Genomic DNA, 24,306 nt, shown 5'->3' on the forward strand with positions numbered 1-24,306 from the left:
CCTTGCACATTTTAAACATAAGGATGAGCCAACTCTATATACAGCACTTAAAAGTGCACTAGCAACAATATCCTCTGTGCAAGTAGAGTGGATCTTCCCTACTCAAACTCAATTCCAGTCTCCCAACAAGAAGCAAATTCATACCATTTTTAAAAACTATATGTTTTTAAAAGATTTTATTCATTTATTTCTAGAGAAAGGGGAAGGGAGGGAGAAAGAGAAACATCAATGTGGGATTGCCTCTCACACCCCCCCCCAAATGGGGACCTGGCCCACAACCCAGGGATAGCCCTGACTGGGAGTTGAACCAGCGACCCTTTGGCTACAGGCTAGCACTCAATCCACTGAGCCACACCAGTCAGGGCCGCACCATTTTAAAGTAGTTCAAATACTTTAACAGCAAGAACAGGACAATGATTACTCTAGGTATACCATCTGGCCATCAGAAATGAGCTTCTTTTGACTTGAAAATAAAACATGAGTAGAGAAAAAAATAAGATTATTCCAAATAATCTTAAGGAAAACAATAATGAAAGTTCAAACTGCAAATAAATCTCCTAATCCAGGGAAGGCACATGCACATATTACTGTGACGTTTTACCTTAGTATGTACTGGGGCCAAGCACACATTCCACCAAGAGTCCAGATGTGTGGGTGTTACCATGTTTTTTCAGACTATCAACAGCTGAGAGATTTTTAGGACCTTACCAAATACAAATGACTGAATGAGGTACCAGTAGACACAGAATTAATTGTAAATTCTATTCCGCTGCTGACAGTCTGTGTGGTCCCACGTATGTAGTTTCCCATAGTAATCACATTTAAATTAAAGAGAAGTTAAGAGGAACATCTTTTGGGGTGTGCATCCTGTAACGTCACCCAATGGTGCCCAGTGAGTTTGAGAATCATCAGGAACTTATTTTGGCCTGTGGAAACTGGTACGATGATAACAGCATTTTAAAGAAGAAAAGCATCTCCTGAAAGACTGTCTAGCCGTCCTGCATCTGTTTTCCATTTCCATGTCCCTTCCATGGATCTTCTTTTCAAGTATTTAATTTCCTACTCTTAAAGACCTGTTTCCTTAAAATTACTTGTTGTTGTTTCAGCTTTTCCATTTCCTAGGAATCCTGAATTATATTAGACAGATCAGGGTTAGCTTCTTTGGGCCTCCCCTCCAGATTTAGACAACACTAACCTTTTAATCTGGTATAAATATTTACTCAACTAGACTAAGTTCCCTAAGAACTGGTACATCTAGCACATGGTATGTGGTAGGCACTCAAAAATGTTTGTGGTAAGAATGAAAGAATTCAAGTATCAAATAAAGAGCACTCTTCTTCTAATTTAGTCTCTACATTCATCACCAAAACTAGCCACTAGGAGAAATTTTAAATTAAGGGAGGCGTCACAACCCTCCACGTTCCAGACACCATACTAAGCATTCACCCTATGTTGAATAGGATTATTACATAAGATTTTGCCTTTAAAGATCTCGTGTATTAGAGGACCCAGATCAGTAGAAGAACAACGGGAATATATGGTAATACCAGTAAATACAAGTAAAACTAAAATACGATTCAGATAAATTTTGTAATTGTAAACTAGACAGATACCTGCATTTCTTCTGCACATGTTCATATCTGCCACCTGTCTCCATGTATTGTTGGTGGGATCATACACTTCAACGCTTTTTCGTACTAAAGGACCATCATGACCCCCTACAGCATAGAGTAAATTGTTTAACACACCAACACCTACAACACAAAGAATGAAACTATAGTTGAGTAAAAGGGACAAGAGACTTATAACATATTTGGGTTTATTCAAATGACTTTTAACCAGAACTTTTGAAATTATTATTCATAGTAAAAGTGGTATTAAAAAAAGAAAGTGGACATTAAAGTATATAGCCTAAGAAAAGGAAATGAATAGAATGAACAAATAAGAATTTCAATAAAAACTAGTATTATTTTTAAAAAGAGGCATGCCAAATAGTATAAAAATAATAGGTAGGTGAAACACAGAGAGGGAAGGCCATTAACATAATCCTTTCAAAAACAACTTATATGATAAACGCAAACAAGTGTTGTGGTAGAGAGACAGTCCCCTAATGTGACTGATGTTGGACCCTCTAGCCGGAACGGAGATTACTTCCGGTAAATTCCCTCAGGGACTGCCGACCCCTCCCCTACAACCCAAATGTGCTGGTCCTACGGCAGGTCTTTGCCTCAGCCCAGGCAGCATGTAAGGCATCTTCCCCTTAACTGGGATGGGTCACAACCCAGTACCCTACCCAACCTGCCCTGCCCTATATTCCCTTTGGTGCCTGCCACATGGCAGGGAGGACACCCATGTTCTTTTGCTGCAAGCTGAGATGCACCTCATATGTAAGTTCCGTTAATAAACTCATAATGTAATATTAGAATTGTGAGCCTCTTTCTTTGGTCTCTCACCCTGGGAAATTTTATATAAGAAGTATTAAAGCACAAAATTTGTATGGATATGAAGAGGCTTGATTATTAAACAAGTTTCTCAATAAGCACTAGAACAAAAAAACTAAAAAGAATGCCAAATAATATAATTAAGTAAAACAGAGTAGATGTCTTTAATATAGCACTCAGAAATTTTACAAAATGAAATTTAAGTGCAACTACCTACCACTACTTGTATAATCCAAAAAATATTTTAAAATTTTATTAGAATCACTATATATTTTTCTCTGAAAACACAGAGAGATGTCAAGAAATCATTTGTTTAACTCTTTTCCATCATTTTCGGCTTCAGTTGCTAAATAAGGTTCCTATTCACCTGCTCCGCTCCGTCTGGTACCCATTTCCGCTGTATAGGTCCACTCGTTTGTTGTAGCATTATAGCATTCTACTGTGCTGAGACACTGGCGGGAAGCTCCATCATAACCCCCCACAGCATACAGCAAACCTAAATGCGGAGTCACAAAGAAAGCCACATTCACAAAAAAGCTATTCTTTCAAGTCAGAAGATAATGTATTTTCCTCCATTCTAACGGTTTCCCTTTAAAGTATGACTGATTTTTATGGACTATTAAAATCTTACCTGATGGTGATATATATATACATAGAGAGAGAGAATTACCAAATCCCATTAGGAAGGTTTTCCAGAATATAGATGATGATGTTAATTAACACTCTCATCAATAATCTGACTGACATAATAAAAAATACACTCATTATGTCTTTGGATGACACTATTTGGTAAGTGAACAACACCCTGAAAAAAAGAATTAGATATCAAAGATATCTTAGTAAATTTAAAAAAAAAGTTAAACCAAAAGAAATGAGGTACCAGTAAATGCTACAGCACGAATAAACCCTGAAAACCATACGCTAAGTCAAAGAAGTCAGTCACAAAGGACCATTAGTGTGTGATTTCAATAGTACAAAATGTCCAGAAGTGGGGACTTTATGCAGACACAGATGGTAGAGTGGTGGTTGCTCACAGCTGCAGAAGATGGGGGTGACAGCTAAGGGGAGTAGGGCTGTTTTTTGGGTAATAAAAATGTTCTAAAATGAATTGTCATGGACGCACACTGAACTGTACACTTTAAGTGGATGAACTGTACAGCATGTTATTTAATCTCTCAATAAAGCTGTTTAAAAAATAGTGCAGAGAATTAAACCTGCAGTGGGGAGACAGTGGCAACCCATAAATTTACCCAAGCAAAAAATAAAATAAGTTATACCAAAAAATACTTACAGCCTTTCTTAAATTCTGTTGCGGGGACAAAGTCAAATGTAGATAAGTAATTGTGACAACCCATCATGATATGTTAAATAGCTTTTTGTATATATGCCATCTGATTTGTCCCCCAAACAACCGCAGTAATATCAGTCGCCAGTTTTATATGCGTTACATATGCAGAGACAGAGAAAGAGAAAGGAAGGCTAGAGTGGGAGGAGGACCTTATACTGGCCAGTTTATACAGACAAGCTAATTTTGTTTAAGATAATTAAAATTTTACGACACCTACTCAGTTCCCCTTTGAAATGACCATCTTGCCTGCCCATCTAGAGGCCTGATTTTTAGGTTATTGGAAGAACCACTCCTAACAATCAAGAAGCCACACGTGCCTGGCAATGTTCCCCTGCAGAGCGTGGGCACCTACCTCCAACAACCCCGACACCGACACTGCTCCTCCTCGTGTTCATGGGGGCCACGTGAAACCACTCGTTAGACTTGATGTTATACGCTTCCACAGACGACAAACCTATAAGGAAGCACAATGTTCCTCGTTTCCTCCTCCAGAAAAAAAGTAAGGTGATTGTTCCTATATATCAACATATTATTAGGGAACAGTACTTCAGGTATGTTAAACTGGGCTAAAATTAAAAGAAAAAAATGATGGAATGTAAATATACCAATTGAATGATAAATACAAATAATATCTTCTCCAGAGGGCTCTTATCCAAGCTACTGGCATTTATTAGCTTTTTAAACTTAGATGACTGATACTGATGCATGAGAAGGAAAATTTATATAGTTATCACTCATATCACTTAAAGAAATTCTTGGTGGAATTTTTGAACTTAATATCTTAAAACAGGCACTGCCTAATTGTACCACGATTTGTTCTATAAACGTGATCACTATGTTAATTCTAACAGCAATGTGAAAAAAATGAAAAGGAAATCACCTGTACTCCCATCAAAGCCTCCCACAGCATATAACAATCCATTTAATACAGCAGCTCCCAAGGTGCTTCTCCGGTCTCGCATGTTAGCCACGCTGGTCCACTGATCTTTCACAGGGTCGTAGGAATCTACAGTGCGGACTCGTAAGGAACCATTAAAGCCACCTACAGCAAACACTAGCCCAGCCATGTAAACCATCCCTGCAAAAGGAATAAAGTGGTTAGTGATGAATATGTGACCAAACTACCACTGCTACCAGAGGACTGCTTTCCAATATGTCTATAGCTGTTGTCAGAATGCAAGTTATTCTTAAGAGAATCTTGACTGACTAGGTCCTAAGAAATGCTATTCATTGGCAAGACTATACAAGGACTAAACTGTCCTCCTTTCTAAGATTATTAAATCATGCAATGGCATGGGGTGGGACCCTATTTTGACTCTAGGCATTTTCAAAGACTTATTGACAGACTTCAAAAATGAGTCGGCTCCTGTAACCTGGGCACATCTCCCATGGCTTTCAATTTTGAATCTTCTACTCTGTATGTTTATACTTAATTTGCATAATGTGCTCCTAGTTTGTCAGGTTAGTGGGCTAAATCCAGAGTCAGTAAATGGTATCTTGCAGGCTATTTTTGTAGGACCCATGAGCTAAGAATGTTTTTTACATATTTGTGGTTAAAAAAACAATTTAAAATGTTCATGACACATAAAAAATTACATGAAATTCAAATTTCAGCATCTATATATAAAGTTTTATTGGAACACAGCCAACCCATTCATTTACAGGGTGTTTACACTGTCTTCGCACTACAGTGGCATTTTAGTAATTGTAACAGAGACCATATAACTCACAAAGCCTAAACTACTTACTCTCTAAGTCTTTAAGAAAAAGTGTGCTAACCCCCAGCCAATGAAGTGGTAGATCTGATCCCTGGACAGAGAAATCATATTGTTAGACTACAGTTTTCAGCCACCTTTCCACTTTTCTGAGCTTTCTCATGCTGTGTCCTTATCCAAGAAGCTCCTCTCACCACCCACTCTGCTTTCGTCAAGCTCTAAGCCCCAAAGTTCCACGTAATAGTCTATGGTTTACTTAACAGTAATGTACCAATACTGATTTCTTAGTTTTTGATAACTGTTTCACAGTTACGCAGATAGGAAAAGAGTATACCAGAACTCATGCTACTACCTTTAAAACTGTTCTGTAAGTATAAAATTATTTCAACATAAAAAGTTTTTTTAAAAAACCTATATGTACACACACACACACACACACACACACACAAATAATTTTGGAGTAAGGCTTTTCTAAGCAAGAAACAAATGCTTAAGTCTAAAGACAAAACTCTGATGTATAAGGCTTCATAAACGGGTAAAAAAATTTTACATGGCAAAAGTAACTTTAGTAAAATCAAAGGAAAAGGTTAATACAAATAAATATTCACATATGATAAACAAAAAGGTTATTTTCCTTAACATATAAATGTATCTGTCAAATGAATAAAACAATTAAAAATGGCAAAAAATCATGAGCTGACAATTTGGAAAGATGTTACCTTTCTTCATAATAAAAGAAGTACAAAGTAAAATGAGATCATATTTTTCACCTACCACATTGATAAAGCTCAAAATATTTAATTACATGGTGTTGTTAGGAGTGTAGGGAGAATGGCATCTTCACATTTTAAGGTTTGTGTAGTAACAGAGTAATCCTTTTAGTTAATTCCAGTTCTAGAGGTTTATTCTGTCATACTAGCATATGTACACAAGGATATATGGTAAGAACTCATTGTAGCACTGTTTATAGCATAATGTTAAAAACAATTGTAACGATCCATTAAAAACCAAGAAAAATTACAGACCCCCCTGCAAAAAATATTAGACAGTTCTTGAAGAATAAGGTAACTCTATGTGGATACATAACGGTCTCTAAGCTGCATTGTTGCAATACACTACCATGACAGAAATGTTCCATTACACTCAGAACTCACTTTGCTGAGGCAGCTATGAGTAATGGATCCACCTCGGAGTCCCAGGAAGAATCCTTAGAGTTTGCAACTGCCTTTTCTGATTGCAGTTCTGCTGCATAATGTCTATTTTAACAACTGTTTATAAAGTGGGCACCTAGAAAAAGGCAACTATGGCTTATAACTAAGTTGGGAATCTCCTAGAACTAAAGATCCCAACCTAAAGAATTCTTTCTCAACCTGTCAGCAATGGTAATTAAGAAAATATCCAACAAATTCCCAGCTACTGCAGCTTACACTAGAGAATCAGAAAGATTTGCTAAAAATGAAAATGGAGTGCCTAACCCCATCACTGAGCCGTATGAGGCTCCTGAATCACAGTTTAACTACCAGTTATCAAAGCTTTGCTAATGAAGATTCTTCTGATTCACACAAGACCTGAGAGCAAAGCTCCCAATGACCTAGCAGTAGGGAATGGCTTACCTGCCCTGCATCTCCTGGAAGGCAACTCCGCTACCTGGTGCCAGCGTTCTTCTTTAAAGTCGTAGCATTCCACACTTCTAATGGCCTTCGGTGCTTGGCCCCCAACCACCACCATCAGCTGGAAGGGCAGAGATGCAAGCAGTTGAACAAACAACCATTGCACACTGAGGGCTTTAAATGTCTCACAAAGACACTGACGTGGAGAGTGTTAGGATGAAGATGGGAGGGCGAGCTGGGGGAAACCACCACCTAACCAACATTTAATAAACATCAACAAAGGGGACACAGGTTAGAATACAATTCTATTCTGTAGCACATTTAGTCAAAAATAAGGATTTCAGAAACTAAAGTAAGTTTCTAATCCTTCAAGCGAAAGCAGTATTGAAGCCAAAAAAACAGCAGGCAGTCAGCACTGGCAAGGCCGCAGTATGTCATAGGGCTTGCTAATAATCAGATCCTAAATTTGTAACACTCGGGGATTAGATCTCTGCAATCTAGGAGAGCACACGGATATGAAACTGTGTTAGTGGGTAGGTGAGGTGAAAAAGACAGGTATGAAAGGAGAGCTGAAAGATGGGGGGGGGACTATTGAAAAAGGAGGAGAAATTCAACTGGAGTTCACAAGAGAGCACAGATCACTGGATGTCAAGAAAAGAGACCTCCATTGATGCCCCAAATAAATGAACAGGACAGATAACAGAGATACTAGAATTCATAATGAATGAATAAATGAATGCACAATAGTCTAGTGCTGAGAATAAATAAGGTCTATACATTCCTTCAATTTTACTCAGCCAACAGCTATTCACTAAGTGCATATCACCTGTATTTATTCAGAACTATGGTAGGTATCATACATGAGACATGTAAGACATGGTCTCTACCCCTCAAGGACTTATGGATCTCACTAAGAAAACGAGACCCATAAAGGAATCCAAGAACAATCTACAATTATATATGACCAAAAAGCTATATGGGTTACTATAGACATTAATTGCTATTGATCAATGAAAGCTTCCTGGAGGGGGTGGAACTTTGTGAGAGAGATGGAATTTAGTGGTTAATGTGTTTGTCTCTACTGAGTACAAACAGGCACACTGTGGCAACACTGAACACATAGCCTTCAGATCAGAAGAACATTAAAGTTAATGATATCATATATGGAATACTGTAAAGAGTGACAAAGGACCTTGGGAGAAGGATGAAGTGATGAGAGGAAAAAACCAGATGTTCAAAAGAAACAAACAAACAAACAGAAGATGGAATGACTCACACATTTCAAAAAGGGGGAGGTTTGCACCCTTGACTGAGCAATGACCTACCTGAACTCAGAAACACAGAAAGACGCATACACAGAAAACACCATCCAGAATCATGATAAATCCCGTTTCCAAAACAGAGCCTATTTTAGTAATTTACTAACTGGAGAGTAGAAGGAATTTTACAGGTCTTAAGAAGACTGAACACAGACTAATTACATAATTTTTTTCAGATCTGCCACTCTTCTAGTGTTGAATGAAAATACATAAAAGAACAAAAAAAATTTGCAATACCCTCCCATCTATCACCAAAGGGGAAAAAAATCACAGAAGTAAAATATACAGTAAGATGAACCCTGTATGTAAGAATTTATATAAAGTCTATCTGTGTTTAAACTTCTAAACTCTGCCTGGTGGTGAGACAATACTTGACAGAGAATTGGTTAATATCTGTGATAAAGACCAATTGAAAAAAAACTTTTCGAAATAATCCTTGAGCTGCCTGACTGGTATAACTCAGTGGACTCAACGTGGGCTGCAAACCAAGGGATCACTGGTGTGATTCCCAGTCAGGACACACGCCTGGGTTGCAGGCCAGGTCCCTGATGGGGGATGCGTAAGAGGCAACCACACATTGACATTTCTCTCCCTCTCTTCCTCCTTCCCTTCTCCTCTCTCTAAAAAAAAATAAATAAAATCTTTAAAAATATAATCCTTGAGAAACAGTATTGGTTTAGATTTCATGATTCTCAAGCTTTGAATTTCACAATTTCCACACAAAAGTTCACTTGGGCAACATCAAAATGAGGGTGGAAGGGAAAACATGGTTCTGCGTACAGAGAACGGTGGTAATAGTATCCGTCCTTTATGCACTCCAGGGAAGAAAAATGAGGTGAGGGCTTGGGAGTCCAGGAATCAGAGATAACAGGGACGAAAAAGAATGTTTCATGGGAAGACAAGAAAGCTGGGCTCTTTGCATGAGACCAAAAAACTGCTAAAAGCCACTGTGCCACGACTTCAGAAGAGGTGCTCAAGATTCTGACACCCCAGTTGTCTCATTTGCAAAACACCAAACTAATTATGCTAATGTAAAGAAATAGAAAACCAGGAAGATCTTTTCTATGGAAAAGCTAAATGTGACATGTTTAAGAAAGGCAAGAGGTAGGGAGCTAAATTCAAGTGACTATCCTGAAACACAGGGCAATTAAACTTTATCCTTTTGTTTTCTTCACACAGTAAACATTAGTTTAAAAACTGCCCCTTAAAAAAATCAAGTTCCATAATTTTCCAGTTGCAAATCTCAATAAATATAAAAATAGTAAAATATAAAAATCCATAAAAAGAAATAATATAATAGCATTTATAAAAATACAGATTCCAAAGAGGAAAAGCCAACAATAAAGTACAGTAACAAAACATAGTTTTTTGTTACAATGTCCAAATCCAAGATCTTACACAACCCCAATATTGTTTACTGAAAATGCAAAACTAATGTTTTAGGTATAAAAAGAATCATTCATGCAAATTGGTATAAGTGCACATAATCAGAGCCTGTTATAAAAGTAGTAGGTCACTGCTGTGGTAGAAATGTTATCAAAATGACGCAACACGTTCCTCAGCATTACTATTGCGTTTTGCCTGGTTTGACTTACTACTGTGAAAAGATGCATCATTATGATGAAATATGTAAGCTTAAGAAATCAATCTTTGTTTCATTCCTACCTATGTACTTAGAATTCACCTTGAACATAACCACTCTGAAATGACCAACAGTGCTGTTGAAAGAGCATCTAACAAAAGCACCTTTTCAAAAATACATGTAGATGAATAGATTTTGAGAAGGACCATGCAAATGCAAAGTCAAAGCAACAGTGTATCCACTGCTGTCTGCCACTTCTGCTGCTCCTCATGCCTTACCACCATGACAGAGCTCACCCATGGAGAACGAGAATCTCCATGAATGAGCATGACCACCACAAAGCACAAACTAAAGAACTGAGAAATCCAAAAGTATATACAGTTGGAAGCACCACTCCAATGCTACAACCAGAGAAGCCAGAAACAAGGTAAACTTAACAGATGAGCACAACTCGACAAAGGAGAAAATAAAATACTTGGGGAATTAGCTTTCATCCCAAAAGTCTCTACAGCATAGCTGACAACAGATAAGCCAAAGAATTCAGAAGATGAAATATACAAGTTAAAAAAAGATCTTTTACAAAGAATTGTTTAAAAAGTACTGAAGACAAAATAAACTATTTAAAAAGCTGAAAAGACTAGCATAAAAGAAGTGGTCATTTAAGTGAGTTAACGCTGTAAACAATTTCTATAAACCTATTTTTATGAAAGCAAAAACAGACACCAAATAATATGAACAAATATGAAATAATGAAGACTTATAAAGATGGCTACTTAATAAGCAGGTAAAGGGTACTTGGAAATGTGAACACTTATAAAACCAGCAGACCCAGATGGCATGCATACTAAGGTGTTAAGGGAACTAGCTCATGTACTTACTGAGCCACTTACAATTATTTTTGAAAAATCTTGGAGAACTGAGGAGAGATCAGAAAATTTAAAAAAGGCAAATACCAATTTTTTGAAACAGGGTAGGAAGTGAATGCCTTGTAAGTACCTTAAAAGTGATAATAACTGTAAGAATTTAGAATATTTTGAGAAAAGCATTCAAACCTCTAGCATCCAACAAAATGTTGAATAATGCACAGAGAGATATTTTTAAAAATCATGCCAAATTAGAATCTATTTCACCCTGAACCTCATCAGACATTACAGACCAAATCACTTATTTTTGGCTTAGATAATAAACACAAACACATGGACTAAAATTTTCTATAAATGGGCTATGTCAGTGAGTGTATATTTTTAATGTGATATCACCAGGGAGAGTGTTGAGGTCATTCTAAATTAAAATATTTACTAATGATCTACAAAAAAGAGTAAATTGCACAGTGGCAAATATGCTGTTAGTTCTAAATTGAGAATTGTTGTTAACACTAGGCAAAACAGAAAAAAACAATACCATACCAGTATAGATTTGAAGCAATTAAAAATGTGGATTCTAAAAATAAAACTTGAAAAAACACTAAAAAAAGCGTATTAAAGTGAAAGAACTTAAAAGACATAATTCAATAGAAAGGATAGATTAATAACCAAAGATCAGATAAGAAAACAATGAATAGCGGAGTAATTCTTGTTTCTTAATCCATCACTACCCCCCACACAAGAGCTAAAAATAAATACATAAATAAAAGCATTATATCATGAATCATTCTGATTAGACCAACACAAACTGATGTTTAGAGTGTTGGTCTTCTAGTACCATAAAGATGCAAAGAGAGAAGGAATTGCAGACAGAGACAGAAATGAGGACTTCTTCCATAAGGAAAATTAAAACAGTGAAACACAAATGGCTTCAACTAAAAACATAAAGGTAGAATATGGAAACTTTCACACAGGAAAATATGAACACTGGAGATCTGGAAAGTCATACGGGATTAACCTCCACTGAAATGGCTACACAGGATGTGTGGATGAATCATCAAATAGCACATAACAGGGAATAAAACCAAAATAAATTCAATAAGCTATTTTATCATTCTTAGCTCTAATGTGTAATTCTGTGAAATTCCTTGGTTTTCAGTTATTATCCAACCCGTGTGGCTTATAGAGAAATCTTTCTATCCTGATTTCCCCTTCTACTAAAACTAGAATTAATAAAACTCAGAAGGGACAAAAACCAGCTGCCTTCTATTCCAGAAGAGTGACATCATGCAGCTTATAAAAATTAAATGAACCAGACAATCCCTACCCTCCAGAGACAAAAATAATAGAGAAGTTGAATTATATACACAGGAAGAAATTCCTAGGTACACTGTCTGTTGCAGGGAATTAAAAACAATAAAGCGTGGAAATTCAGATGAGTAAAAATATTAGCAGCCTCACTAAGAGCCTTTCAGATGAGGTAATAACAAGTATGAACTACAGATCCTACTTTGGGAAGATTCATGGGTGTCCTCAGTCGGGTCCGGACACTCTTCATTAATATACGCTGCTCCGTGGGCAGCAAATGATACTTCATGGCTTCAATGAGGTAATCTTTGCAAGCACTGCTATTCTTGACCAATGCTTCCTCTTCCACCCTCTGTGAAAAGAAATTACACAACCTCGTGAGGGGACAGCTACCTCGTGTTAATACTAACAACAACAACAACAACAACAACAAAGTAAAGAGAAGGAAAAAAAAGCAGTACCTATCCTCTATAATTCAGTCTAAAAAGTTACAATTAGAATACCACTAAGAGGAAAATAAATGAAGCCAAAACATGCTCAACTATCTGGTCTGCAGAAAAAAAAACATGTATAAGTAATAAAGAACTACAATGAAAATTACATACTTCAATATCGGCTACAGAATAATCTTTAGATAATATTATATCCACCTATTTCTTACCTTTAAATATCAAGCCAAACAGTATGAAAAATAAGAAAAAAAATTTAGATGAGTCCTTCAGGTGGGGGAGGTAATAGTAATAAATCAATGACAATCTTTTTCAAACTCAAGATGGCAAATAAAATATCCAGAAAAAAGATTCAAAATACTTTATAACAATGTGCTTTACACCACAAATAAGTCTTGTTCTTGCTATCCTTGACCTCAAAAGCAGAGTAGGAATTTTTTCTGCTTATTTTCTTAACAGCAGAGTGCCAATGATTACACAGATGATTAAAAAAAATAGTGAGACTTTGAGAAATCCTAAAATGTTCAGATGTAATCTAATAAAGAAATGTTTCTTCAAATGGTTTTAATTATAAAAATGTTGAAATGTTCCTAGTAGGATGCTAACAATAAAAAAGTAAGTTTAAAATTTGTTTACAGACCACTAAAGATCCATTTACACCTATTTATTTTAAATGACCTGGTTTTCCTCAGTTTAGAAATAAAAACAGCAATGAAAATGGGTGCCACTGTGAAATTACAAAATAGAATTAAACAGGAGTTGAATAGGAGGTGGAAATTCCACATTGGCAAGCCAATCAGAAGAGGCTATCTGAAGGAACACAAATGATGCAGAGGAGCATCTGCAGAGCCACAGGTGCATTTATTTGCATGTGCTTAAATGACCACAGATGCCACCTGGATAAGCTCTAGTACTTGTTTAACCAATCAGAAATAGGGGGGATCAAATTTCCAAGAATGGGGCCGGCCTAAGAAAGAACAGGTGCCAAGCTCCTGCACCCCATGGATCTGTATCCTGTAACTCTTACCACCGTGTAACATAGATCTACGTGTGGTCAGCCCAGGAACACAATGCTATATGTATTCACATGTTTCGTATATCCTTTTACCTGAACTAAATATTCCCGAGGGAGCAAAGGTAACCGTACATGTTCCATCAGCCGAGCCATAAATTCTTGCCTTACATCCTTGTCATGGTTTACCCAAGCTATAACTGCTTCAAACACCTTGCCGAAACATGGGAAAAGAAAAGTAAGTAATGAGTTATGTTCCAAAGTAATTAAATAAAATATAATGAGACTATATTTCATAACACAACTTTTGCTAAGATATCAAAGTTTAAATCCACGGCTTATTTTTTCCCCCAAAATTCTGACTTGTGATATATACTTAACAAGCCATTTAATTTCTTTCCTTTTTTCATTTGGTACTTAGTAAATACTTTATTTTTTCTAGGCTTCTTGAGATATAAGTGACATAATATTGTGTAAATTTAAAGTATACAATCTTAAGATACTAATATATTTATATACTGCAAAATGAATACCACTATACACCTGCATCATGTCACATAATTACCATTTCTTTTATGCGGTGAGAACATTTAAGATCTACTTTCAGCAACTTTCAAGTATATAATACGACATTTTTAACTATAGTTGCCATGCTGTACATTGGACCCCCAGAACATATTCATCTTTTATAACAGGAAGTTGGCACACCTTAACCCACATCTCCTCACTTATCCTACCACCCCAATCCCTGGTAACCTTCACTCTACTGTTTCTCTGAGTTATTTAGATTCCACATGACTTATTTCACTTAGCATAATGCACTCAAGGTCTGTTCCGTCACAAAAGATGGTATTTCCTTTTATCTTTCGGTTAAACAATATCCAAATGTTTATACGAACCACACCTTCTTTACCCAGTTATCTGCTGATGGACTCTAAATTGTTTCCATTGTCTTGGCTATTGTGGATTATGATGCAATGTACATGGATGGGAGTGCAAAACACCTCTTCAAGGTCCTGTTTTCATTTCCTTGGGACATATACCCAGAAATGGAATTGCTGGATCATACAGTAGTTCTCTTTTATTTTAATAAGTACTTTAATATACTTAGTGAGTACTTCTCATTTGGTATTTATTAAGCATTTCACCAAATACATTTTCAAATGTTCTTGAAACTAAGTGGAAGCTGTGATATAATCTGATGGTATATGATCTGATTCACTAATAACCTTTGAAAATTGAATTTGGTTCTATTTGCCTAGATTTAAATCACAAGTCCGTTTGGAATAAAGCATTCAAAATGATAAATCAAAGTGATATTCTGGAGTGAAAATTGCATATCCTTATAACCAACTCATCTTTGGCTTTTTCTCTAGGCTTACAAACAAATGTTGGACCATACACTTCTCAACTGAGGGTTTGCAGAGTAGGTAAAAACTCTCTTGTGCTTTAGCTGGCGTGGCTCAGTTGGTTGGAGCATGTCCCATAAACTGAAAGACTGCAGGTTGGATTCCTGGTCAGGGCACATGCCTAGGTTGAGGGTTCAGTCCCTGGTTGGGGTGTGTACAAGAGGCAACCAATCCATGTTTCTCTCTCATGCCAATATTTCTCTCCCTCTCTCTCTCTAAAATCAGTAAGTATGTCCTCAAGTAAGGATAAAAAACAAATACTCTCTTTTGTCACAATAGTAGAATATATTAAAATGCAATATTTTGAATTAAAAATAATTAAGGGCATACAACTTACAATATATACCTATGAAAAAGCTAATAAACATGAAGACAGGATTTGACTACATAATTTCCTTCCAGACTGATGAATATATAACCCAATAATCTTTAAAAGATTGTAGAAAATGTGTGATATATAAACAGATTACTGGAAGCCAAGAATAGGTTATTTTGATGCAGGAATAGAACCAGAAACTAAAAATAATCTACACTGTAATTAATTCATTGTCCACAAATATTTACCAAGTGCCTCTATACGCCAGGTGCTAGAGATGAAGAGGAGCCTATCAATTCTATCTACTATTTCTCAGCTCTGCCTTTTTTCTCCGCCCACTTCTACCATTCTCCATCAGAGCCTACTTTTTCCCTCCCTCCTCCTCTATCTAAAAATAAATAAATAAAATCTTTTTTTAAAAAAGAAAACTAGAAGAGCCTTCATGACATTTCTACAAGGCAGGTATGCTGATGGTACTACTCTCCTATTGCTTAAAACCTCTTAGAGGTTCTGCATCATTAGTATGAAGTCAATTTTCTTTAACATCACTGAGAAGACATTTTATTATATCATCTTCCCATCTTATCTCCTACTGCTCTGCCAAACATATTCTAAACTCTAATTATACTGAACCAACTGCACGCAATTATTCCTTTCACACCTCTTTACACCTGAATGTTCTGTTCTCACTGCTGGAATGCCCTTCCTACTCCTACCCTTCTTTATTTCCATGGCAAACTCATACTCATTTTTAAAAACTTGGATCGTATATCTGGGCCAAGCTGAACTGCCATTCCCATCACCATCACAGGAATGACTAAATCTCCTAGAGTACCCGGCATTCTGTAATCATTTCCCCACAGGCTGTCCCTGTACTCTATGAGCAGAGACTTCTGTCTTGTTAATCTTCTCCTACCTAAGACATCTGGCAGTGTCTGGCACACGGTAGGCACTCAATACATGACTATTAAATATGAATAGGAATGCCTTCTCCTCTGTATTTCTAGAGTGCTAAGATTATACACCTCACAAGTAATTTTCAGATATTTTTTCACATGGTAAACATTAGAGTAAATGTGTCTTTTTAGCCTCAGGTAGAATGAATATCCCTGAGGAACAGAACTAAATTTTATACAACTTTACATGCAAGGTACACAAAAGAAAAGCTCCAGTTTTATACTTCCTTTAAACATAGTGTGTTTACAAACTTTTGTGCCCTGATTCACAAGGGCTACAAAACCTACCCAATGGAGAAAAACCCACTAAGAGAAGCTGCTCCCTCCACCTATATGAAAGGTGTAAGTGGCTGAGAAAGGCCGAAACAAGGAGAGACAGAGGCTACAAGCGATGAAACAGCTACAAGCTGCACAGTGCTCTGGGAGGGAGGGTGTGAATAACTGGGGACCAGTCTAAAGCAAGAGCACGACCAAGGATGTTCAGTCTGGAAGAGGCTAAACTTTACCACCCATGGTAGCTTCTTCCAGCTTACACGATGGTGAAATTAGTTTGAGAAATATTGGATTTAGATCAGAATTATTGTAGGCATCTAGCCATGGGAAGAAACCTGCTTGCCAAACAACACTTGTTTCAGATAGTTTCGTGTGTGTGAGTTCTTACTGTAGAGGTCAAGTACAAAATTCTAAGGTTTAACAGTTGAGGAAACCTCCTCAAGAAACACAGTAATTTACACAGACAATCGAGTCAACTTGCTGAGTTTCTTAACTTCCAGATCAAAGATCACTGGCTGGCACTACACATACAAGGTCACAAAGTTACAAAAGAAAATGAAATAAAGAAATGTACTAATTCACTGTACACTGTGAAAATATACACTTACCTTTTCTTCTGAAGATATGGTAAGTTTGTCACTTGAGATTAAGCTGCACACTTGTTCAATGCCAAGATTGAGAAATTCTTCACTAAGTACGACATCTGCAAAATGTTGCTCTGTTTGGAGGTTAAAAAAAACTCTATTAACGCCAATAACATTCCATTGTCATAGTTTCAAATTGCTTGAGCAAGAAGGGGCTTTTCTTTTTTTTTTTAATAAAAGATAGTATTTATTTATTTATTTTTAGAGAGAGGGAAGGAAAGGTAGAAAAGAGAAACAGCGATGTGAGAAATAATTGGTTGCCTTTTGCATGGGCCCCAACCTGGGACCACAATCCAGGCATATGTTCTGACTGGGAATCAAACCGAGACCTTGCACTTTGCAGGATGATGCCCAACCGATTGGGTCACACTGGTCAAGGAGAAGAAGAGGTTTTTCTTAATCTAACCCAACAATAGAAAAGAACTGAACTTCCTCAAGGCAAATGATCTCAACACTGGTTCAAAGACCACTCAATGAGAAATGGATAGTCTCTTCAACAAATAATGCTCGGAATACTGGATATCCACATGCAAAAGAACAGAGAAGGACTCTTAAGATGATTCTGGCGACCTATAAGCTCCATGAACTTTAATATCCAAACCTCTTCCCAGACTTGGTTTCTTTCAATAAACTTTGTGCCCCTTTATACTTCTGGAATTCCAATGCTTCACTAAGTGCTCCTTTTGATGGTATCCCATAGGTCTGGAAGGCTTTTACTGTTTTTCAGTCTTTTTTCTTTATTCTCCTCTGACTGGATAGTTTCAAAATTCCTGTTTTCAGCCCTGACTGGTGTGGATCAGTGGATTGAGCGCGGGCCTGGAAACCAAAGAGTCACCAGTTTGATTCCCCATCAGGGCACATGCCTTGGTTGCAGGCCAGGTCCCCAGTACAGGGCATGCAAGATATAACCACATATTGATGCTTCTCTGCCTCTCTTTTTCCTTCCCTTCCTCCCCTCTAAAAATAAATAAAATCTTTTTTTTAAAAGACATATGTTTTTAAAAATTCTTATCTTCAATCTGATTCTTCTGCTTGATCCAGTCTGCAAATAATGCTCACTAATGCATTCTTTATTTCATTCACTGAATTCTTCAGCTCCAGAATTTCTGTGGGTTCTTTATTTCTTTGTTAAACTTCTCCTTTTGTTCATGTATTATTTTACCAACTTTGTTAAAGTGTCTTTCTGTGTTATCTTGTAAGCTCACTGAGTTTCCATAAAATAGCCATTTAAGTTCATTACTGGGTAAATTGCAGATCTCCGTATCTTTGGGTTCAGTTGCTGGACGATTGTGGGGACCTTCTGTGGTGGCACATGCCCATCACTTTTCCTTCCTGGGAGTTCTGCAATGCTGCCTTCCCATCTGAAATGGCCACCTCCTCCAGTCTTCACTAACTGCCTTTGGGGAGAGAGATATCCTCCTACAGCCCTGCCAGAGATTCTGAGGCTTTCTCTGGGATTGAGTTCAGCAATCTCTACCAACACATGTAACCTGAAAATAAACTCAATTTCATAAATATGGTCTGATCTGGGCAGAACAAATGTAATCACTGCTTTACATCTTTTGGGATACAATTAATTACATTATTGATTTCTGCTGGATAGATTGTATTGTCAACTAAAACCCCAAAATCTTCTAATTGATTTGGTCAATAGAAGCCTAATACTTGTCCCAAAGCCAAGATGAGAAATAAATGCTATGGTTCCCTACAAGTTCTAACACTCTACAATTCTTTGATTCTGAATCTATTAGTTTCTAGGGGGAAAAAATTCACATATATAGCTCCAGCAATTCCATTAACACAGACAGTTTTGGTGAAATCTCAAAACAGCTCACTCAGTCCAACTGGAAAAACTGTCAATAAAGAAGAACAGAGAGATTGCATATAGTTGGCTAGGGCATAAATTAGGACCATAATGAATGCAAGAACAGAAATATGATTAATTCTTTTAAGAAGTGTCATTTAAGTCAGCATAAATTCAATCAAGAAGTGCTATACATCAGTGCTGGCTGGTGTGGCTCAGCGGACTGGGCACGGGCCTGCAGACCTGCAAACCAGGTTCCCCGTAGAGGGCGCAGGAGAGACAACCACACACTGATGTCTTCCTTTCTTCCTCCCTTCCTCTCTAAAAATCAATAAATAAAATCTTTTTAAAAAGATTACATAAATTTGATTTTTTAAAAAAGAAGTGCTATAAATCAAATGCTTTCACAGTTCTCCAAAGGAAAAATCTTCTGCATCAGTCAATTAACATTGCAATAGATTCCTGAATAATCATCTATCTTTGGTATGCATAACACATAGCCAAAACTAGTAATACCATTATTAAAACCACTGTCTCAACACAAGTCTCTTTTGAGAGGGCAGCTTTCAAAGCTTGTTTTGAAACTTTTTTGACTTGTTTTGACAAGTCATAAACTTGTTTTGACAGATGTTTACCCTAAGCAGTGATTCCTAGCCTAAATTATAGAAAAGTAGGCAGATGATTGAAGTAAATAATTGCAGGAAAAAACTGTTATGGGAACTGCTTGTACAGAGAATGGGGCATAATCTGAATATATTAAATTTGGGTGTGAGTTGCCTATTACTGGCCTGTAAACCCCTTGTCAGCAGAGGTTAAACTGTATTGAGCCTGTCACCCACAGCAGTTTGGGCAAAGCCAAGCACACAAAGAAGGTAGTTCTCAAATGACTGACCATCAGGTCTCAACTGAGCAGCCAAGAGATAGCTGGGGAAACTGGGACCAGAGAGCACAGATTTATGAAGAAAACAAGCACAGAAGGTAGGAATATGTTCAGCACAAAAGATGAGACCTTGGAGTTCCAAACAAATACCAACAAGGTGCTTCATACTCTGGAATTGTGGTCTAAGGTGGCAAGTAGATTTATGAAGGAAAGATGGTGGTCACAGGAACTATGAAAGGGGGTCTCAAAGGAGCCAAAAGACCAGATTTGGAAGTTGCTGGGGGCAGAGGAAACCAAGCGTAGTGGGAAAAGGCAACCTAAGTGACAAAGACAGAAGTATGCCTGAAGGCCTAGAGAGACAATGGGCTGCAGAGAGAATGCTGCAGACCGAGAACCAGCAGCCAGTGCAGAACTGAGGATGGGACAGTGACAGGACAATGGTCTGGAGGTTGATAGGTACTGTTTTACCCAAATCCCCAGTGAGTCAGGGGAATGGTCCCTTAAAGAAGAGTGCCCCAAATGCAGTTTGGAGGAAAAGCCAAGTTTCACTTAAAACAAAGGAAGAGAAGACACACATGTAAAAGCTGAAGATATAAAAAAATTTGGTCAGTATGCAAGCCTAGAGGAAAAGCTAAAAGCAGAGTAGTGTGGGGTGCCTGGACGGGCCTAGGATGTATAAACAGATTACCAGGGTTAGGAGCAAGAAGAGAACAGGCCCTGAGGGCTGTGGCTCGGTGGGCTGGGCAACATTCCTGCAAGTCAAAAGGTAGTGGCTCCATTCCCAGTCAGGGCACCTGCCTGGTTGCAGGCCCAGCTGAGGCAATCTATTGATATTTCTCTCATTCATTGGTTGTTGCGCTCTCTCTCTCTCTCTCTCCCTCCCTTCCCCTTTCTCTAAAAAAATAAATAAAATCTTTTTAAAAAGATAAAAAGCCAATTTTTCTTTATGATTTTGCTGAAAGTGACAATAATTTTTCCATAAATAAATCTTGGCATAATTACAAAGAACTCTACAAACTTAAATAGGGAGGTGCTCTAATTTTGGTGAAAAATTGTTCATATTTTGTAGTATACTATAATAAATTTTAGATTTTAAATAAAAGAAATAAAATCTATGTCCTGAAAGCCCAGTAAATGAGTTGTTTCTACTAGAGTAAAACTATGAGTTTTACTCTAGTTTTTACATGATGTATGAGTACATCATGTAAAACAGGCACATTATATGTAGCAGTTAATGGACCTTATGAATTTAGAATGATTACTTTCCATTTGCTAAAGCACAGAATTGGTTGTATGGGAACACATCAATGGATTCAAATTTGTCTTTGATTTTTCTTAAAATGCCTCATCCCACTCAAAAAGATTACATGAACACCATTACCCATTATAGACAGTCTTCAACTTACAAAAGGGTTGTATTCTGAAAGTTCCTCCATAAATGAGCTTTCTGGAGTTTGTACCACATTTTCCTACTGAAGCAGTTTTACAAAGGGTAGCTAGGCTAATCAGGCCACCTTATAGAAATCTATAAAGCTCAAATTTACTAGGCCTACTGCATTCTACTGAAGCATTTTTTGTTGTTTTTGTTTCCAACTAACCACCTTATACCCTTATTTCTTTGATAAAAGCAACAGGAATTCTGGGAATACTTCACCTTTCCAGTGCCCTGCATGCGCACAGGTGCACACATACACTCACACTTACACGCACATATACCCCTTACCCAGGTCTATGTGTCAGAATGTCTCTCACTCAGCAGAGTAAACACGATGGAACAGAGTTTGGATAAGGAGCTCCCATCTGAAGGCTGGAAGAAGTAGGGGTTCCAGAGCTCAGTAAGGGCAGGGCTCATGGAAGGTCCTACAGTCACTCTCTCTAGTGGATCTCATCACAGACACAGAGGACTGATGGTGGACTGTAACTTCTACAAAATTTACCTTCCAGAAAGATGGTTAAAAAAATAGAAAATTCCTAATAATCATGTCCAATATATATATTTTTAAATGTTTATAAACTCAAAGCAAAATAAGTTACTGGTTACTTCTGTGTACTTTAGCTACCTCCAAAGCCATCATGAGAATCTCTCCTCCTCAGATGAAGAGACCAGGGAATCCCAGGGTCCCACAGAGCAGCCAAGTCATGGCTTCCTTGACAACAGCAACAAGCTGTCCCTCTGCCACAGACACCAGGTCCTGGAAACCACTGTGTAAGAGAGGGCTGCCCATACAAAACCTACTTTTCTACTCCACCCAAATGCATCCAGATCTCACTGCTTTGAAGATTTTTAAGCAAGACGGTTGTTTTAATGGATTTAAAAGGAGGGTGTAAAAAGCTGCAGAGATCAAATGACTTCATTTCATATGCAAATACTTTCTTATATGACTATCTGAAAATCTGAAGGAAAAATACGCAAGGATTCAATACTTGCATAAAACTAGCTATTCTATTACTTAGGCCCAAAACCAATTTACAGAGGGTTTTTTTTTAAGTTCAGAATTTTATAAGCATGCTTCAATTATGCAGTGCTACCATTACAATGTTTTTAACGCACATGTATAAAGTCCAGGTCCAGAAACAGAATACAACTTTCCATAAATCACTACAGAGTCATAACATAACTCAAGACTTCTAGACTCCTCCTGGGCTCTAACTCAGCGGAGGTCTATTCAACTTGCCTGCGTAGGTGTTGGCTTTGTTCAGTAGGTCTGTGCACGCATGCATATCAGCAAAAGCCCGGATTCCTAAGCAGTTAACAGGGTGAAGCTGAGATTCCAAAAATTCACAGCAAGTCTTCTTCACATCCTGTAACTGTAGCAGGCCAGCAGCTGGGAGAAGCACCTGCAACACACAAAGAAGCATAGTTAGGGGACTGGCTGGAAAACAGTCATTATTTATCGTTTCTACATAGGGCACAAGAGGTTCAGCCATAGCTTACGATCTGCATCCAGACATACACAGAAAAGTAATGTAACAATTATTTGCAAAAAAAGAGTAATCTCTTCACATGCCCCAAAATTTCTATGGACTCTTTCAAAGGTCTCTTCTTAGTCATAAGAAAGTATGAGAAATTAGGTCATACTCAATTTAACAGTTGTTTCAATGAGCACAAACAAAATGTTCCTTTGAATTTAAAAACATGTGTTTTTAGGATGCTAGGGGGTGCTGTGGCTCAGTGAAAATTCTTTTGTTCCCTTAGTCTGAGCAGTCATGAGCTTCAGTGACCTGTGGAGCAGCAGTGAGCCCAGAGCCACAGACGCCATAACAGAGCCTCATTTTTCCTTCCACTGTCTGAACAAGACAACAAACTGCTTTGCTCAGGGGGGCAGAACAATGTTAAATTCATCAGTCTCTACCTATAAGCAGACAGTGTTTCTAGATGGTCATACATGTGCTGGAAAGGAAAACATAAAAGTTAATTGCCTAATAACAACTTTTTAGTTTGTGTTTTTATCTGAATAACTCCAAGAAATTTTCTTTAATGATAGGGTATTCTATGGGACTTAGCCAGTATCTTCACTATAAATACTACATCTCACACTATAGGTGCTTTTCAAATAGGTCAATAATAAAAACATTTTTCCTTTATAAGTGAATTAATAGAATGATATGTTAAGGAAGATATTTGAAAGCCAAATTTAGAAGGAAAACTTCATAAAAAGTTCTTGAACACCTGCTGCTCTTTTATATAAGCGAAAAGGAAAAAAACCCTCAATACTACAAAAATGGTCAATTTTAGAAGAGATCATATAGCGTAAAAAAATAAAACCTAAGTTCATTTCAGTAACTGATTTTCATGTCAGCCGATCTGTAGCCCAAAGAGAAAAAAGAAATAGTAGTTTTGATTATCTTTTACAATTTTCTTAAATCTGTATAAGAAGTCCTCAAAGTAGAAGAAAGAGAGTGCATCACATTTTTCTGTAACACAAATGAGTCTGTTTTCTTAAAGACACCACAGAAGCTTTAACTGTCAGCCCTACAGGCTGTGTGTGTGAGCCAACGTGTACACGACCAAATGCTCATGGATGAAGGACGAAGGGGATAATTTCAGTCCAACTTCACCAACTAATATTCATTTTTTGATAACATAAAAACAGTATTTAAAAATAATGCCTTGTCCTTCTGAATTAAAAAAAATAAAGTGCAAATAATGCTATTTACAGCCAAACATTCTGTATAATATGCATAGTGTGTCTCCTTGTGTTAGGAGAATAAATCTCCATGAGAGACTTTAGTCAAGATCATTTGCAAACAGGGGAATTTTCTACACTGGTATAATTGTGCTCTGAAGCAACGTAAAGTACATTCCAAGATGCCTAACAATGTAGCCATTTAATTCAGCAAATATAGAGAGTAAGAAAGTGGTCTTCAGTGTGAGAT

At 37.3% G+C, this 24,306-nt stretch overlaps 1 protein-coding gene across 4 annotated transcripts in view; it reads right to left on the bottom strand.

Annotated features, from left to right (window-relative positions):
* The window catches only part of KLHL2 (kelch like family member 2), a 77,899-nt gene that overhangs the window by 4,351 nt on the left and 49,242 nt on the right, over window positions 1-24,306 (bottom strand). For all 4 annotated transcript variants that reach the window (XM_053658507.1, XM_053658511.1, XM_053658510.1 and 1 more), the window contains 9 exons: window positions 22,605-22,767; window positions 17,210-17,319; window positions 13,744-13,860; window positions 12,389-12,538; window positions 7,118-7,235; window positions 4,670-4,867; window positions 4,142-4,243; window positions 2,809-2,937; window positions 1,614-1,754 (listed from right to left, as the gene is read on the bottom strand). In XM_053658507.1, the coding sequence (XP_053514482.1) occupies window positions 1,614-1,754; window positions 2,809-2,937; window positions 4,142-4,243; window positions 4,670-4,867; window positions 7,118-7,235; window positions 12,389-12,538; window positions 13,744-13,860; window positions 17,210-17,319; window positions 22,605-22,767 (1,228 nt within the window). The remainder of the gene's footprint in view (window positions 1-1,613; window positions 1,755-2,808; window positions 2,938-4,141; window positions 4,244-4,669; window positions 4,868-7,117; window positions 7,236-12,388; window positions 12,539-13,743; window positions 13,861-17,209; window positions 17,320-22,604; window positions 22,768-24,306) is intronic.

This window comes from Artibeus jamaicensis, unplaced genomic scaffold (genome assembly GCF_021234435.1).
Source record: "Artibeus jamaicensis isolate MK-2021 breed Jamaican fruit bat unplaced genomic scaffold, CSHL_Jam_final scaffold_537, whole genome shotgun sequence".
In the NCBI taxonomy this organism is placed as follows: Eukaryota; Metazoa; Chordata; class Mammalia; order Chiroptera; family Phyllostomidae; genus Artibeus; species Artibeus jamaicensis.